At 44.0% G+C, this 19,888-nt stretch overlaps 1 protein-coding gene across 2 annotated transcripts in view; it reads right to left on the bottom strand.

Annotated features, from left to right (window-relative positions):
- The window catches only part of LOC106609308 (protein O-mannosyl-transferase TMTC1), an 87,758-nt gene that overhangs the window by 56,985 nt on the left and 10,885 nt on the right, over window positions 1-19,888 (bottom strand). Inside the window, exons 3-4 of one of the 2 annotated variants that reach the window (XM_014207977.2) lie at window positions 16,834-16,907; window positions 16,546-16,722 (exon numbers count right to left, since the gene is read on the bottom strand). In XM_014207977.2, the coding sequence (XP_014063452.2) occupies window positions 16,546-16,722; window positions 16,834-16,907 (251 nt within the window). The remainder of the gene's footprint in view (window positions 1-16,545; window positions 16,723-16,833; window positions 16,908-19,888) is intronic. The other variant, XM_014207978.2, reaches the window with a different exon arrangement.

The following is a 19,888-nucleotide window of genomic DNA, read 5'->3' as shown; positions in this document are numbered from 1 at the left end:
AAATGTAGTTATGAATTGAACATGAATTAAATGAGTTCTCTTCACATGGGATGATTTCACTGAACAAAAGGGAATATTGAATGTTCCCCAATGATCCATCTCATCTTCAAAAAACATTTTCAACATACATCTGGAAAATGATAGTCTGGAAACTAAAGCTGTGGTTGTCTTCCTCTCAGGCTTCCATGTCTTCTCCCTGGACCTCCTCAATGTCCACCTCTTGAACATCAGACTCTGAGGCCTCATCTTCACTGTCACTTTACAACCTTGTTGAGGATGGCTCGTTGTCAGGCTCAAAAAGCCTCAAATTTGCCAGGATGGACACCAATTTTTAAACCCTTGTATTGGTCAGCTTGTTGCGTGCTTTGGTGTGTGTGTTCCCAAACAAGGACCAGTTGCACTGAGGCGGCTGATGTTGGTGGGATTTGGAGGATGATGGAGGCAACAGGGGAAAGAGCCTCAGATCCACAAAGTCCCTTCTACCAGGTGGCTGATGAGATATGTAGGCACGACTGCCATATTGCATCTCCATCCCAAAGCCCTTGCTTGGAAGTGACTGCCAAGAAGCTTGCACTCATTCAGGCCAAGGTGGCGAGACACGGTAGTGATGACACCATAGGCCTTGTTGACCTCTGCACCAGACAGGATGCTCTTGCCAGCATATTTGGGGTCCAACATGTACGCTGTGGCGTGTATGGGCTTCAGGCAGAAGTCTTCACGCCTTTTGATGTATTTCAGAACAGCAGTTTCGTCTGCTTGGAGCAACAGTGAAGTGTGCAGGGCAGTACGGATTTCTTCTGTTACATCTGCAAACAGAGTCTGAACATCAGACAGGATGGCATTGTCACCCTCAATCCGTGCAATGGCTACTGCTATAGGTTTCAGGAATTTCAGGCTGCTTACCACTCTCTCCCAAAATACATCATCCAGGAGGATCCTCTTGATGGGGCTGTCCATTTTGGCAGACTGTGATATGACCATTCCCTGGAGACTCCTTCCCCTCCAGGAGACTGTCAAACATGATGATGACGACCCCAACGGGTGTTGCTGGGCAGCTTCAATGTGGTGCTCTTATTCTTCTCACTTTGCTTGGTGAGGTAGATTGCGGCTATAACTTGATGACCCTTCACATACCTAACCATTTCCTTAGCTCTCTAAAAGAGTGTATCCATTGTTTTCAGTGCCTTGATGTCCTTGAGGAGCAGAGTCAATGCATGAGCAGCACAGCCAATGGGTGTGATGTGAGGGTAGGACTCCTCCACTTTAGACCAAGCAGCATTCATGTTCACAGCATTGTCTGTCACCAGTGCAAATACCTTCTGTGGTCCAAGGTCATTGATGACTGCCTTCAGCTCATCTGCAATGTAGAGACTGGTGTGTCTGTTGTTTCTTTTGTCTGTGCTCTTGTCAAATACTGGTTGAGGGGTGGAGATGTAGTTAATTATTCCTTGCCCACGAACATTTGACCACCAATCAGAGACTATTGCAATACAGACCGCTTCTCTATGATTTGCTTGAACTCTGTTGAACTCTGCATCCAGCAAATGAGTAGATAAAGCATGTCTGGTTGGAGGGGTGTATTCAGGAATCTCTTCCAATACACATTGCCTGTGAGCATCAGAGGTGAACCAGTTGCATACACAGCTCAAGCAAGACATTCATCAGCATTTATCTGACTACGTTCCTCCATTGAGTAAAAAAAAAACGTCTGATTCCAGGAGGATGGTTATTTGTTGCTATCGATAAGGTGTCTGATTCATTATTTTCACCTCGAATAGAAGTAGAGGGACTTCTGTCAGAGGTTGCTTGTTGCTGAGGGAACTTTATGCACTTGGCCAGATGATTCTGCATCTTTGTTGTATTCTTCACATATGATTTGGCACATTATTTGCAAATGCACACAGCTTTTCCTTCTACATTAACTGCAGTGAAATGTCTCCACACATCAGATAGTGCCCGTGGCATTTTCCTGTAAAGATGAGAATAAAAAAGTTTAAAAAAAAACTCAAATCCAATTCCATGTACAGATAAATAGCAGTTAGATTAAACAACTCCTTTGTAAGATAAATGTTTTAAAATGAAACATGTATGGAAACAGGTGAATTAACACTCCTCAGTTAGCAGGCTCAAGCAGGCTAAAACCCCCATAGTTAACAAGTTATAAATGATTTAAAAACACACTTTGCTGTAGGCTACTATTTAGGAAAAAAATCATGTATGTCATCTAAAATATATTCACCCCACTAAGTACTGTAATCAAAACTTACCAGAAAGCCTGTAGTCCGTGGCTCAGACAGTGTAGTAGTGTGGGCTCAATAGCATCTCATTAGTGTGCAAGATCTTGAGAATCAGCTGTACATGTGATGGAAGAGTGCACTGCACATGTGATGGAAGAATGCACTGTGCATGCAGAGGGTTACAATTCCATTGAATTGGGGATAGTTTAACCAAAATATGCCACAAGACCTAGAATTGCCTTATGTGTATCCTACAAAAAAAAGTTACACTGTTTTAAGCTAACTTTTTGGATGAATTTAACAAAATTCCCCAAATTCCAGGGTTAACTTCCCCTTGGAAATTTCCAAAATAATTCAGGAAATTTCCACAAAGTTTCCGACCCTTTGCAACCCTAATTCTGACTCTCTCTGAAACTCACTTAGATCAGTGATTCTCAACTAGGGGGTGGGAGGATTTTAAGGGGTCGCGGGACAAGAAAAATAAAATAAAAACATTATTTTGAAAAGGTATGTGACACATCCAATGAGAAAATACAGATCTTCTTCTGACAGCTAGCTTGATTGACAGCTAACTATGCAGATTTGTTCTGCAGTTATTGCACATGTGGATAGGTAGCTGTCATTTAACTCATGTAGGCTTGCTGTCAGAGTAAAATCATGGACAAGTTTTTAAAACGTGCAGCTCCCTCGTCTACTGCTGCTTCCAATGTCAACAACAAGGCAGACAACCCGGTCCCTGTCAAGAGAAAATACGACCCCGACTACACCAAATATGGTTTTACATAGGGTGCATTCGTAAATTCGCTCTGGCTATCTACTCAGATTTCAGAGCACTCTCGTCTGAGTGTGCCAGAGCGCAGAATAACTGATGAATTTCCGAACACACCGATATACAGACGACAGACAGGGTGAGTAGACAGTAGTGCGTCCTATTCAACGAGCTGTTAGCTAATGGGAGCATGAAACCCTCCAAAATGAAACGTCACCTGGGCACCAAGCATCCAAGCAACAAAGATAAAACAGCTGATTTTCTTTTTTTTGTTTTAAAGGAAATGTCGATATCCGGAGGCCTCACAAGATTCATTGAACAAGGTATGCATGGGACATGAAAAGGCATTTCACGCATCATACCTTGTGGCCCAGCGCATTGCTAAGTGCAAAAAAGCCCACACCAATGCACAGAATATCATACTCCCTGCTGTGATTGATATGTGCATTGAAATCTTGGGAGAGTCAGCCGCCAAAAAACTTAAAACCATCCCACTATCCAATGAAACCATGAGGAGGAGAATCCTGGACATGTCTGAGGACATAACGCGCCAGACATCAGAGAGCATTAGTGCAAATGGCCATTACGCACTGCAGCTTGATGAATCCACAGATGTGGCTAACCATGTCATTCTATTGGTCTATGTCAGACACCAACTCTGCAGAGACTGTCTTTAACACAATGGATATGTACCTGGGCTCCTTGGGACAGGCCTGGGATGGGTGCGTCGATGTGACCACTGATGGGGCAGCTGCCATGACAGGAAAGCACTCCGGGGTAGTAAGAGGGATCCTGGAGATAGCACCGAGTGCGACGTGGAACTACTGCTTCCTACACAGGGAGGCATGGGCAGCGAAGCACGTGGTGCCTGAGCTCCACACCACTCTTCAGGATGTGATCAAGTGTGTCAACTATATCAAAAAGAGTTCCACGAAAAGCAGGTGTTTCCAGGCCTTCTGTAGGGATATGGGGAGGGAGCACCAGCAGGTGCTTTATCATGCAGAGGTCTGCTGGCTTTCCAGGGGTAAAGTGTTGGATCAGTTTTATGAGCTTCGAGCAGAGATTGCTGCGTTTCTTTCGGAAAACATGTAAATCTCTGGCGGACTGAGCATGCGTTTCCCGGAAATGACACTGCCAAAGTTCTGGAGCAGCGTAATGGGAGAGTATCCTGTTCTCGTCTGTCACGCAATCAGAATCATGCTACCGTTCAGAACTACAGTTCAAGTCGGAAGTTTACATACACCTTAGCCAAATACATTTAAACTCAGTTTTTCACAATTCCTGACATTTAATCCGAGTAAAGATTCCCCGTCTTAGATCAGTTAGGATCACCACTTTATTTTAAGAATGTGAAATGTCAGAATAATAGTAGAGAGTGATTTATTTCAGCTTTGATTTCTTTCATCACATTCCCAGTGGGTCAGAAGTTTACATACACTCAATTAGTATTTGGTAGCATTGCCTCTAAATTGTTTAACTTGGGTCAAACGCTTCAGGTAGCCTTCCACAAGCTTCCCACAATAAGTTGGGTGAATTTGGCCCATTCCTCATGACAGAGCTGGAGTAACTGAGTCAGGTTTGTAGGCCTCCTTGCTCGCACACGCTTTTTCAGTTCTGCCCACAAATCTTCTATAGGATTGAGGTCATGGCTTTGTGATGGCCACTCCAATACCTTGACTTTGTTGTCCTTAAGCCATTTTGCCACAACTTTGGAAGTATGCTTGGGGTCATTGTCCATTTGGAAGACCCATTTGCAACCAAGCTTCCTGACTGATGTCTTGAGATGTTGCTTCAATATATCCACATAATTTTCCTTGCTCATGATGCCATCTATTTTGTGAAGTGCACCAGTCCCTCCTGCAGCAAAGCACCCCCACAACATGATGCTGCCACCCCCGTGCTTCACAGTTGGGATGGTGCAAGCCTCCCCCTTTTTCCTCCAAACATAACGATGGTCATTATGGCCAAACAGTTCTATTTTTCTTTCATCAGATCAGAGGACATTTCTCCAAAAAGTACAATCTTTGTCCCCATGTACAGTTGCAAACCGTAGTCTGGCTTTTTTTAATGGCGGTTTTGGAGCAGTGGCTTCTTACTTGCTGAGCGGCCTTTCAGGTTATGTCTATATAGGACTCGTTTTACTGTGGATATAGATACTTTTGTACCCGTTTCCTGCAGCATCTTCACAAGGTCCTTTGCTGTTGTTCTGGGATTGATTTGCTCTTTTCGCACCAACCACATTCCTGTAAAGCTTAGAGAGGATCTCATGTTAAATACTGTTGAAGTAATATGGCTACAGGTTAATCTGCCTCACCTAAAGCCCATTCTTGTGGGAAGCTGCTATAGACCACCAAGAGATAAGTCGGTATCTGGATAATGTGTGTGAAATTCTTGATAATGTATGTGATATCAACAGAGAAGTATATTTTCTTGGTCATTTAAATATTAACTGGTTTTCATCAAGCTGCCTACTCAAGAAAAAGCTTCAAACTGTAACCAGTGCTTGCAACCTTGTTCAAGTTATCAGTCAACCTACCAAGGTAGTTACAAACAGCACAGGAATGAAATCATCAACATGTATTGATCACATCCTTATTAACGCTGCAGAAATGTGATTTAAAGCAGTATCCAAATCCATAGGATGTAGTGATCACAATATAGTAGCCATATCAAGGAAAACCAAAACCAGTTCATACAAGAAGTTCTGTATTGATTCTTATGTTGATGATGTAAAGAGTATTTGCTGGTCTGTAATGAGGAGTAAACAGACGCTGCACTTGACACATTTATGAAATTGCTTATTCCAGTTACTAATAAGCATGCACCCATTAAGAAAATGACTAAAACTGTTAAATCCCCTTGGGATGAGGAATTGAAAAATGGTATGGTTGAGAGGGATGAAGCAAAAGTTATGGCAAATAAGTCTGGCAGCCCAATCAATTGGCAAACGTACTGCACATTAAGAAATCAGGTGGCTAAATAAAATATACTACGAAACAAAAATGAATGATATAAATAATGATAGTAAAAAGCTTTGGAGCACCTTAAATACAAATTTGGGAAAAAGGGCAGACTCGGCTCCATCATTCATTGAATCAGATGGCTCATTCATCACAAAACCCACCGATGTCACCAACTACTTTAATGACTTTTTCATTGGCAAGATAAGCAAACTTAGGCATGACATGCCAGCAACAAAACGCTGACACTACTTATCCAAGTACATCTGACCAAATTATGAAAGACAAGCATTGTACTTTTGAATTCCGTAAAGTGAGCGTGGAAGAGGTGAAATAATTATTGTTGTCTATCAACAATGACAAGCCACCGGGGTCTGACAATCTGGATGGAAAATTACTGAGGACAGTAGCAGACGATATTGACACATATTTTCCATCACTTCAATTTAAGCCTACTAGAAAGTGTGCGCCCTCAGGCCAAGAGGGAAGCAAAAGTCATTCCGCTACCCAAGAATAGTAAAGCCCTCTTTACTGGCTCAAATAGCCGACCAATCAGCCTGTTACCGACCCTTAGTAATCTTCTGAAAATAATTGTGTTTGACCAGATACAATGCTATTTTACAGTAAACAAATTGACAACAGACTTTCATCACGCTGATAGGGAAGGACATTCAACAAGCACAGCACTTACACAAATGAATGATGATGATTGGCTGAGAGAAACTGATGATAAAAAGATTGTGGGGGCTGTTTTATTAAACTTCATTGTGGCTTTTGACATTATCGATCATAGTCTGCTGCTGGTAAAAAGTATGTGTTATGGCTTTACTCCCCTGGTATACTGTGGATATCGCAGACCAACTGGCAAGTGTCATCCCTGACATTTTGAACCTCTCCCTGACCGAGTCTGTAATACCTACATGTTTCAAACACACCACCATAGTCACTGTGCCCAAGAAAGTGAAGGTAACATGCCTAAATGATTACCGCCCTGTAGCACTCACGGCGGTCGCCATGAAGTGCTTTGAAAGGCTGGTCATCGCTCACATCAACACCACTATGCCGGAAACCCTAGACTCACTCCAATTCACATAAAGCCCCAACAGATCCACAATCACACTCCACACTGCCCTTTCCCACCTGGACAAAAGGAAAACATATGTGAGAATGCTGTTCATTGACTACAGTTCAGCGTTCAACACCATAGTGCCCACAAAGCTCATCACTAAGTTAAGGACCCTGGGACTAAACACCTCCCTCTGCAACTGTATCCTGGACCTCCTGACGGGCCACCCCCAAGTGGTAAGGGTAGGTAACAACACATTTGCCACACTGACCCTCAACATTGGGGCCCCTCAAGGGTGTGTGCTTAGTCCCCTCCTGTACTCCCTGTTCACCCAAGACTGTGTGGCCAAGCACGACTCCAACACCATTACGTTTTCAGAAGATGCAACAGTGGTAGGCGTGATCACCAACAACGATGAGACAGCCTATAGGGAGGGAGTCAGAGACCTGGCAATGTGGTGCCAGGACAAAGGAGCTGATTGTGGACAATAGGAAAAGTAGGGCCGAACATGGCCCCATTAACATCAACGGGGCTGAAGTGGAGCTGGACGAGAGTTTCAAGTTCCTTGGTGTCCACATCACCAACAAACTATCATGGTCCAAACACACCAAGACAGTTGTAAAGAGGGCACGACAACACCTTTTCCACCTCGGGAGACTGAAAAGATTTGGCATGGGTCCCCAGATCCTCAAAAGGTTATATAACTGCACCATCGAGAGCATCCTGACCAGTTGCATCACCGCCTGGTATGACAACTGCTCGGCCTCTGACAGTAAGGCGCTACAGAGGGTAGTGCGTATGGCCCAGTACATCACTGGGGCCAAGCTTCCTGACATCCAGGACCTATATACTAGGCGGTGTCAGAGGAAGGCCCAAAAAATGATCAAAAAGACTCCAGTCACCCAAGTCATAGACTGTTCTCTCTGCTACCACACGGGAAGCGGTATCGGAGCGCCAAGTCTAGGACCAAAGGGCTCCTTAACAGCTTCTACTCCCAAGCTATAAGACTGCTGAACATTTAATCAAATGGCCATCCAGACTATTTATATTGACACCCCCCCTCCTTTGTTTTTACACTGCTGCTGTTTATTATCTATGCACAGTCACTTCACAAATTACCTCGACTATCCTGTACCCCCACACATTGACTCGGTACCTGTACCCCCTGTATATAGCCTCACTATTGTTATGTAATTTTCTTGTATTACTTTGATTTTTTTTTTTTTAAATGACTAATTTATTTATTAAATATTTACTTAACTCTATTTCTTGAAGTGCATTGTTGGGTAAGGGCTTGTAAGTAAGCATTTCACTATAAGGTGTTGTAATAGGCGCATGTGACAAATAATATTTGATTTGATTCGTCACACCTAGAATACTGTTCAGTAGTGTGGTCAGGTGCCACAAAGAGGGACTTAAGAAAATTGCAGTTGGCTCAGAACAGGGCAGCACAGCTGGCCCTTAAAAGTACACGGAGAGCTAACATTAATGATAAGCATGTCAATTTCTCATCACTACTTGTTTTTGTAAGAAGTGTTGACAAGCTGAATGTACCGAGCGGTCTGTTTAAACTACTAGCACACAGCTCAGACACACATGCATACCCCACAAGACATGCCACCAGAGGTCTCTTCACAATCCCCAAGTCCAGAACAGACTATAGGAGGCGCACAGTACGACATAGAGCCATGACTGATGCAAGCAGTAGAATCAGATTTAATACACAAAAATACACATTATGGGACAACGGGGAGTGTGAAGAGACACACAAGGTACAAACACACGCATACATTGTAACATTGTTGTATGGCGGTATTATACATTTTGTATTGTACATTTTGTATTGTAGATACAGTGCCTTCAGGAAGACTTTTCCACATTTTGTTACGTTACAGCCTTATTCTAAAATGGATTTTAAAAAAAAATATATATATATCCTCAGCAATCTACACACAACACCCATAACGACAAAGCAAAAACAGGTTTTTAGAAATGTTTGCAAGTTTATTACAAATTTCAAATAGAAATAACTCATTTACATAAGTATACAGACACTTTGCTGTGAGACTCGAAATTGGGCTCAGGCGCATCCTGTTTCCATTGATCATCCTTGAGAAGTTTCTACAACTTGATTGGAGTCCACCTGTGGTTAATTCAATTGATTCGACATGATTTGGAAAGGCACACACCTATATAAGGTTCCACAGCTGTAAGTGCATGTTAGAGCAAAAACCAAGCCACGAGGTAGAAGGAATTGTCCGTAGAGCTCCGAGACAGTATTATGTTGAGGCACAGATCTGGGGAAGGGTACCAAAAAAATTCGGCAGCATTGAAGGTCCCCAAGAACACAGTGGCCTCCATCATTCTTAAATGGAAGAATTTTGGAACCACCAAGACTCTTCCTAGAGCTGGCTGCCCGGCCAAACTGAGCAATAGGGGGAGAAGGGCCTTTGTCAGGGAGGTGACCTAGAACCCAATGGTCACTCTGACAGAGCTCTAGGGTTCCTCTGTGGAGATGGGAGAACATTCCAGAAGGACAACCATCTCTGCAGCACTCCACCAATCAGGTCTTCATGGTAGAGTGGCCAGACGGAAGCCACTCATCAGTAAAAGACACATGGCAGCCCACTTTGAGTTTGTCAAAAAGCACCTAAAGACTCTCAGACCATGAGAAACAAGGTTTTCTGGTCTGATGAAACCAAGATTGAACTCTTTGGCTTGAATGCCAAACGTCACGTCTGGAGGAAACCTGGCACCATCCCTACGGTAAAGCATGGTGGTGGCAGCATCATGGTGTGGGGATGTTTTTCAGTGGCAGGGACTCGGAGACTAGTCAGGATCGAGGCAAAGATGAACGGAGCAACATACAGAGAGATCCTTGATGAAAACCTGCTCCAGAGAGCTCAGGACCTCAGACTGGGATGACGGTTCACCTTCCAACAGGACAACCTCCCTAAGCACACAGCCAAGACAACACAGGAGTGGCTTTGAGAAAAGTTTCTGAACATCTCTGGAAACACCTGAAAATAGCTGTGCAGCAACACTCCTCATCCAACCTGACAAAACTTGAGTAGATCTGCAGAGAAGAATGGGAGAAACTCCCCAAATACAGGTGTGCCAAGCTTGTATCGTTATACCCAAGAAGTCTTGAGGCTGTAATCGCTGCCAAAGGTGCTTCAACAAAGTATTGAGTAAAAGGTCTGAATACTTATGTAAATGTATTTGTTCATTTATTTTATTAGCAAAAATTTCAAAAAAAATGTTTTTGCTTTGTCATTATGGGGTATTGTGTGTAGATTGATGAGTGAAAAAAACAATTTGATCAATTTTAGAATAAGGCTGTAACGTAACAAAATGTGGAAAAAGTCAAGGGGTCTGAATACTTTCAGAATGCACTGTATGTGGTGGTGTAATAATGTTATATGATGTAATGTCTTTAGTTTTATATGTAATGTAAGTGTTTTAATGTGTTTGGACCCCAGGAAGAGTAGCTGCTGCCAAGGCAGCAGCTAATGGGGATCCCTAACAAATACAAATCCCCATATTTGACTACAGGAAAACACTGAGCAGATCTCCCAATTAGACATGCCCTGATGGCCTACAGAGTTATGAAAGCTACCCAGCAGGGCACGCACACACACTAACACTATCTCCAGTGCTCCATTTCATAGGGACAGACAGACTCTCTTCAGAGGCTTCTTCACGTTCTAGAAGTTTCAAAGGGTTCTGTCTGAGTAAATAGAATCTTCAAAGTATTTCATCTCAAAAGAACTCACAGAAACATCAAAATACGTATCTCCAATACACATTTACACAAGGACACACACACATACACTTCAGGGACTTATTTTATACTATGTCTCATCATAATCATCATTTGCATCATCATCAACTTTTTAAACCAACTTTAAAAAAAAAAAATTTAACACATAAAACACACCAACAAAATCCCTTGGGATAATTGTGCCACATGCACTGACTATAAAGACTCCTCTGAGGAGAGAGAAAATGTGTCACAATAGAAATCGTGTGAGTTTCTCTGTCAATTAGAGGTCTCTTTAGAAGTACAAGCAAGGCAGGGGGAGCAGAACACCCACGGAAAGCCACAGAGATCATTCCTAATAAGAAACACAACTGACAGTTGTGAACCTCCCCTGAAGAATGAGGGACAAAGCCCCAAATTGAACACACTCTATCATAAATACAGCAGATACACACAGGCACACACACACTAACTTGCATTAAGTTGTGTAGGTATGCAGGTTTATGGAGAGATGTACTCAAGAGTTGAACTCTTTGGTCAGCCTTATGCTTTCACTCATATCGTAAACCCCCCCCCAACCCCGGACTCTAGCTCTCTCTGTCTGAATATTTTTAAAGCAGAGGGCCCCTCATATCTCCTAGTCGGCCTGTAAACATGAGGAGATGACATTATCGGGCAGAGCTAACACAGACCTAATGGAGCTGGAGGAGGGCTAATTCACAGGGCAGAGAAACGTCCCATAAACACTGTCTACCGCTGGGTTTCAAATGGCACCGTATTAACCATCTAGTAGACTCTCTGTATAAGGTAGACTCTGCTTATAGTGAATGTGGATATAGTGATGAAATTCTCCTGCACGGATGTGAACACTGTATGAGTTCTCTGTATTTCCATATGCAGGGCACTTTTGGCAAGGCGTACACAGTACATCAGGATGCTTGGAATAAGAGTGAAACACTGCGCTGTCAACCCAGACAGGAAGGGTTAAAACATCTGTACTCCCATCTGATAGGCTGCTCTCCAGTTGTGTGGGCCGGCGATAAACGGGTGCCAAACAATTTAGGCAGGAGAAAAAAAGCTCACCCCAACAAAAATCACCAGACATCTTTTTGATGAGGCATTTACAAAACAATCTCCCAATAAGTGTTCAGGCCCCTGGCCTGTGTGTGGGGGGGGGGGGGCTGGCTCATGTGTTGAATATTTGAATGACAATGCAGGGCAATCATCCATCTAAAAACAGGCCCTCACACCCCACTGGGCCAGATACACCGGAGAAAGACGTGATGGCTATCACTCTGTGACATTTTTTTGCTCTCTTCATCTTTCTCTCTTATTCCCTCTGTCGCGATCTCACTCACTCTTTTCCGTCACTCTCTGTCCCTCCTCTCTGTTGCATGCTCCCTTTCTTTCTTTCTCTCATCCCTCATTGTCTTTCTCTCCCTCCATTGTCACGTTGGCTTGTTTAAAATCACAGTTCCGGACCGCTTATCACCAGAGTATGTGAACGGAACTGGAGCGAAGCGAAGAGTGCCCAATTTGACTGGAGCGCGGAGTGAGATTACAAAAAGGCTGGAGGGTCGACCTTCTCTCCTGCTTCAATTTCGCTCCAGTAGCGCTCATTTCATGAGCTCAGAGCATGCCTGGCCCAGCATGCATTTGTAGTCTACTTGTGTGCTGCTATAGCTCCTCGCTTTAACTACTGTCACGGAGTTCGCTAAATATTTCCGTAAAGAAACTCATAAAACACACAGGTGCTAAATCAAGGTGACTTACAAAGATGAGGAGCAAGAGAGGGAGTGTGGCGATGTAATGTCCACAACTAAAGAATCATTGTGGAATCTGAAAAGACACCTATCCCGAAAGCATGATGGTGTACTTTATTACGTGCACATGCTAAAAGAAAGGAACGAGGTGGGTTGCTAATTAAGTGGGAGATTTCTGTTTTGATTGGTTTATTTTGCCTAAAAACCTTTTGGCCTACCTTTAAACATTTTTATAAACAACTCTGCATTTCCGCCCAGCCTGGCAAGAGTGGCCAAAAGGGTGTCTAGCATCCCCAGTGGCTCTGCAAGAGCGGAGAGGGTGCTCTCTGCTACTGGCCTGACCATCACATGAGCCTAAAGCCACAAACTGGTTAAACTCGTGCTTCTAAAAATCAATTCAAAAAAAGCACTGAACCTAATAAAACATTTTTCATTTCAATTTTTGATTTAATACAACTAAAATGTTAAATGCGGAGCCCTTTATGTCCCTACCAGCCTATTGTGTCGCACTTGAAAATGTTTCACAATGTATTTCTTTGTAAGCTATAGCCTTGAAATAATATAGCCTGAGTCATTCCTTTTCGTTCCTTCTTAGTCTCCCTGTCTGGCTCCTGACCCATTTAGAGTGTTTATATGCGTTTTAATATGACATGTAGCCTATTTGAAATGATGACATTCACCTTGTCATGTTTACCAAAATAGCCTACTTTTCATCCAATCATATGGTTTGGTTTCAATACTTCAAAACCAAATGGTAAGACCAAGTAGTCACAAAAATAGATAGGTTTTGGTTAAATTGTGATTTTAATGAATGGAGCGAATGTGGGGTCAGTTTTTATTTCCTGTAAGCATAGACCGGTTTTTAGCGGCACGGTTGGAAAGGACTTGGAGCGCTGAGCAAGCAACGCTCGGTGAGCGATGAGCGGGATTTCCCACCGCTCAACACCGTTCACATACCCTGCTTATCACAGGCAAGAGAGCTGTGGCCCAAGGGCTCTCATTACAGAGTGCACACACACAGTGCACACACACAGGCTCACATACTATCTCCATCTTTCTCTCCCTCCTTAATTCCTTCCCTCTTGCTCTCTCTCTCTCTCTCTCCCTATTTTCCCTCCTACTCCCTCCCTCAGTTCCATCAGTTAGGCCAGCCTGTAGATACATGAACAGCTGTTGGTGTTTAATTAAGGCCCAAATTAAATCAGCATCTATTAAATCTTCCCAGCGTATCAAAGAGCCAGGCACAGGACAGGTGTGGGGAGAGATCTAACGCACCCCCAACATATCACTAACCTATCTCCAACGCATATCTAATGCATGTTGACAGCTACTGCAGTCCAGAACAAAGGGCGACCGGAGGGAAGAGGGGGAGAGGGGGGGAAAAGAGAAAACGAGTGATGGAGTGGGTGGAAATAGAGAGGGAGAAGAGAGTGAAAATGGACAAGAGATAGAGAAAGATAAAGCGAAGGAGAGAGGAAAAGCGGGGGTTTGGCTAGAAATGCTATTGGATCTTCCTCGCTGAATTCTTGAGATGATCCGCATTTCCTGTTCCCTGGCACCAGTATCAAAGACAGCACAGTGAGACGAGAGGCCGGAAAAGAGTGTGTTTTCACTGAATACTCTCTCCCTCTCCTCATCCTCTCTCTATGCCTTCTGAAACACATCCGTACACATAGTCTCTGTCTCTCGCTGTAACAGGCCCGTGGAGCTCACAGCAGACACATCACTTTTCTGCTCTATCCCTTTCTGCTGGGTTCATTCACAGATCACAGCTCCACTCACTCACACTCACACACACAGTCCGAGGTCTCCCAAACCGCAGGCCCCATGGCAGATACTGTAGGCTTTCAGAGAAGAAATATGCTGTGCGTGCGGTCAAATGAGAGATTCAATCTACTGCACTTCCACACACGCCATCCCTCAGAGAGAGTTCCTGTCACCACTGGTTGAGACAGAGCTCAGGGGAGAGACAGCGGACACTGATAGGGCTCTGGGCTCGTCTTTGGGGCTTTAACATACTGCAAAGGATTACACAAAAACCAAATGCGGGCGCACACGCACACACACACACACACACACACAACCATTATTCTTTCACATCTGTCTCTCACCCTCTCTCCCCCCCACACCAATTCATCCCTCCCTCCTTCCATCTCCACTCATCTCTCCATCGTGTTGTGTTGTGATGTCATAGCCACACCATAGAGATGGTGGTGAGGTTGGTGTGTGGTGAGTAGCAGATGCTAGTAGTGATGATGTTGGTCTAGGTTGGGATGAGAGAGAGTCCAAGCCCAGCATCAGTGCTTGGTTTGGGGTAGGACTCAAGACTGCAGTGCCTAGTGGTGGTGGTTAGAGGTATGGAACTCCACACATGAAAGAGGGGATGGAGAGGGGACTGAGGCCCAGGAGCGGTTTTGGTGGCTGAGGACAGGGAGCAGAGATCAGGGTTGTGGCCCAGGCACGGTGCCTGATTGTGGCAATAACTCTGGGCGTTCCCTGGTGGGTGGAGGGAATTGAAGTTGTGTGTGCAGTTTGTGTGTGTTTTCTGGCTGGAGACACAGAGGCATGTTACTGTGCCATGTAAACACACAGCCAGGCCAGGCAGCAAGCCAACACAGCTGTTCGGGGGGGGGTGTGTGTGTGTGTGTGTGTGTGTGTGTGTGTGTGTGTGTGTGTGTGTGTGGAATAGAACAATAAAACAAGTAAAACACAATTTCCTGCAAAAGCAACAACAGTGTACTGTAACTTAACAACAGAACAGTGTCTTAAAGCTATAGGAGTCAACATTGAAGTCACCACTAACTATTTAGCAGGCAGCTTAAGTCCAGAGCAACAGAGAGAAAAAAAACAAAGCCACAAGTAAGTAGCAGCAGTAGTGCTATGCACCATTCATCAGCCCACAGTAGGGGTTAGTGGTGCACTCATTCACTATCAGACCAGTACAGCTGTTGTAATACTACAACAATACTGAAGGCTATTACAGAGGCTTAGCAGTGAGTCTCTATGAGAGGCCTGTAGTCCAGGGCTGTCTGTCAGCGGTAGCACTCTCACACACACAGTTTGAGCGCTCCACTGTTATATTAAAAGGTTATATCAGATTAGCATGTCCATCCAGAGGAAGACATAAACAAGAGACACAGGACATGGCTTAGAGAGAGACAATGCCAAGAGTAGATTTCTGGCAGGACGGGGTGTGATGAGCAAACACAAAGAAAAACATCCAACTACTAAGCGACACATTTACACACAGAGACACACATGGATAGTGGCGTACACACACACACTCAGAAACACACTCTCACAAGGGTCGTGTGGCTGACTTGAGTGTTCAAGTCCCGCAGCCACACGACTCAATGACAGACGCCTGGGGCAGTTACCCTAACATAACCCCCTAATACACACACAAACGTCCCCCCTCACTGTTTGATTTGATTTGGATCTCTTTTAGTCCCCATTTGGACTAATCTTCCAAGAGTGCTGTTAAATCCTTTACTGTGTTAGAGGCCAGCCCACTGAACACAAGCTAATTCCAGCACATTCCAACACTTAATGGGGTGGAGGCCCCCAAAACATCTGGACCTGGCAGGGTGGACTACACACACACACACACAGCTGTCTATGTAACAGTAGTTTTCACCCGTCTCTCCCTTTGTCTGATGCTGTGTTACAATCCTTTGTAATATACACCCCAGAGAGGCAGAAACCAGGACATTCCCATACCAACATTTGGCCATACTGTTACTGTACACACACGTTATTCTGTTTCTCTTAGATGGTTGATCCACCAAATTAAGTGGCTGGCATATAACCAGCTCATACACACACACACACACACACACACACACACACAAGCTGACAATGGTGACAAAGGGCTTCTTAGGCAATCAAGCCATCTTAACACACACACACACACACACACACACACACAAGCTGACAAAGGTCTTCTTAGGCAATCAAGCCATCTTAACACACACAGAGTGGACTTACAAGAGGAGGGGCTTGCGGCAGAGCACCAGGGCGTCGTAGAACACACACACCCCGAAGACGGTGATGCCCGTCTCCTTGACCAGCATGGCACAGGTGCCCAGCAGCAGACTGGCACCCAGCGCCCACACAGACACAGTGGAGGGCAGACAGTCTGCAGAATCACACTCACCCACACTCCTGGAGAGAGAGAGAGAGAGAAATTAAGTCAAGAGAAAATGCCGCCCAGTGTAAAAAAAAACTCCACACAATCCGCCCTCCATAGTAGTGACAGAGAGAGGGTTGTCTCACCTAATATAGGAGAGAAAGGCCAGGAGGAACAGCATGCAGGCCAAGACATCTGCCCTGCCCACGATACCAGACACCTGCAACATACAGAGTTTGCATTAGTCCTGTGGCTCAGGTGACCCGGACAAACTGTAGACTAGCGACAGTGTAGAGTGGGTCTCCATAGGGAAGTCTATTATGTTACTAGGTTACACTGAGACACAACTCTGTTACATAACACTGTGTGTTGGTACAGTCTGTCAGAAAAGGTTCAGAGACAGTTCGGGGCAGGTTGGAGATGAAAGTACAGCATTACTAATTTCTGTATATTTACCACAAAGCGCCCTGATGTTTGAGCCTCTTCTCCAAGAGAGAGACCTAGTTAGGTGGCATTACATACGGTGTGATGTGTTAGCTGGTGATATGTTAGGTTGTGTTACAGTTCTGTCTGGGTCTGGGGTACGTTATGTTCCAGTGAGGTCTGCAGTTTTTAAGTCTCCGCTGCAGTGAAGTAGTTACAGACTGGATGAGCACACTGACATGTCCAACTGGGACTGAGATAAAGAACACAGAGAGAGACACAGATTGAGAGAGAGAGAGAGAGAGAGAAAAAGTCAGACTCTGAGAGATGAACTGGGTCAGATAGGAGTTGTGAGATCATAAATCTAAAAACCTCCAGGATAGGAAGACAGGGGGATGGAGAGAGGGAGGGGGTAAGGAGGAGAGAGGAGTGGGATAGCTAGGAGGACAGAGGAGTGGGATAGCAATAGATGAGGAGGCCGGGAAGAAGTAGATTGATTGCCACCCTCCAGAGAGTCTGTAAATATAACAGTCAGGTCCCAGAACCATTTAATCTAACTGGCAAGACAGCCTACCTCTGTCACTGTGTGTGTGTGTGTGTGTGTGTGTGTGTGTGTGTGAAGGTACAGGGACCTCGGTTTGGTCTGCACTGTGAACCCGAATGAATACATACAAAATATATTTTAAAAATACTAGGCCTACACTGCATTGTTTTCGTAAATCTGAGCTAAAAATAAAACAACATTTCAAGCTTTTCAGTAAAAGAAAACTAGAGCCTATGTGCACGTTGTAATCACTACTACAGGCCGAAACTAGTTTTGTGCAATGGCTTGGTCGTTAAACCAGGAGTCTCCATCATCCTTTAAATCTCCAGTTCGGGAACATTTGTGCTTCCCAGTAGATTAGAACGGCGATGGAGAGAGAGAGTATGTTGCCACTGCTCAACGAGAGTACCCTATGCAGCTGCCAACACATTAAACACGTTGACACATTTACGCTGACGTCACCCCTGTATTCCTACCTCCTGAGCAAGACGGAAACGCCAAAAAATATAATTAAAAACACAACTTAATCTCCCCTCTGAATTCAAGCAGCCCTTCGCAGCTAATTCTGACCGGGCCAACGAAGTTACAAGAGCGATAGGTAGCCTATGTTAATAGCCGTGGATATGAGCCCATTATTGGTGGTTGAGAAGAATGGGGGGGTTTCAGCACTTTGTGAAAGTGCTCGAGCCACGCTTCGAACTTCGCTCCCATTTCAGAAAACAGGTAGTATCCGCTCTATATAAGCAAGCTAAAGCCGACGTTGTGAATGAATTGGCCAATGACCCTGTGTTGCGCTTACTACAGATGGATGGATGGACGTCCAAGGGCCACAGAGAGCTACTTAACAGTAGGTAGGTTTCCAATGGCCCAGATTTATTCGACAAAAACAATAACGTTGCGACATGTGTAATGGAAACTGCAGATATAGGAGACATTTTCAAAATATCGACAACATTTTTATCCATTTGACAAGTGTGGATTTTTATTTTGTCTATTTTTTTAAATATAAATTATGATTGGAGAATAGTTTTGAAGGTACGCGTAAGGTCATCATTTAATTCTAAATGCCTGCTGCTTGATAAATACATTTTTTCCAACTATAAAAAATATATATATCAAGGATTGTCCTGACTTTCAAGAATACCAGAATTGCTTTTCTGGTTGGCTGGCAAGTTTCACCATCCACTTATTTCAGAAGTCCAGTTGTGCACGTTTCACCATGGCGATATGTTGGCACATGATCATTATTAGAACATGGCTAATATTAGTAAAATATTGCATTCTATACATGCTGGCTTTCGCCGGCTATACCTGAGACATGAAACAGATGGGAGGGCATACAGTCTGTCACAAATGTATTAATGCGCAATTTGCCTAAATGGGTAATGGAAACACTTCAACCACAAACATTTTATTCGACATTGTAGGTTTTTGCAACAACAACAAAAAGGTTTGTTTGTTTCTGTGGCGTCATTGTGTCCAGCTGTTTTTTTATCGACAATATAGTTAAACGGAAACGTACCCGAGCAGGCAATTGTCGCATCTATTTTCTATGCTAACGTTTTAAATTTCGAAGAAAAAACTAAAATCACTGGACAAGTTAATGGTACCATAGCTAGTGACAGCCCATTGCATTACCCAGGAGTGGGAAATGAGACGTAGCCTGCCGTGCTACAGACACGCCTCCTTTATGAGAGTAAAATAAGAGCGCATGTTTTCCTCTACCTAAGAAAAAATTATAGCATGATATGTCTGAGCCATGTTTGCATATTGATTTCACTCGCATATTGCACTTATTTGAGTGTTGTTGTGGAGTAATCGTTTGTTTTTATTTTAAGAAAATACAAAGTGTTGGTATTATTCCTGATGGTGCACTCATTAGTCATTTGTTGACTCATGATCATATATGGAATCAGGAATAGCAACACTTTGTATTTCCTAAATAAACAAAAATTAACTACAGTAACTGTTGGCATTTCCTTTTCCTGCTGTAGAAGCTCATCAGTAAAGCAGGGGGAGGAGCCCAGTATCTTATACATTTAATTCATGAGGAAGAAGAGAAGAGTCTTCCACCCTTCCCTGTCCTCACTCTCCTCCCTCTCTCCCTTTCAACTTCCTCTTCTCTCCCACCCCCTCATCCATTGCCCTTCATCCTTCACTTCCCCCCCTCTGTTCTTTCTCCCCTTTCATCTTCCTCTATCCATCCCTGCCTCCCACTGTGACTGAAACTGACT

This window comes from Salmo salar, chromosome ssa07 (genome assembly GCF_905237065.1).
Source record: "Salmo salar chromosome ssa07, Ssal_v3.1, whole genome shotgun sequence".
Classification (NCBI taxonomy): Eukaryota; Metazoa; Chordata; class Actinopteri; order Salmoniformes; family Salmonidae; genus Salmo; species Salmo salar.
The sequence above is the reverse complement of the archived record's forward strand: the minus strand, read 5'-3'. Positions and strand labels throughout refer to the sequence as shown.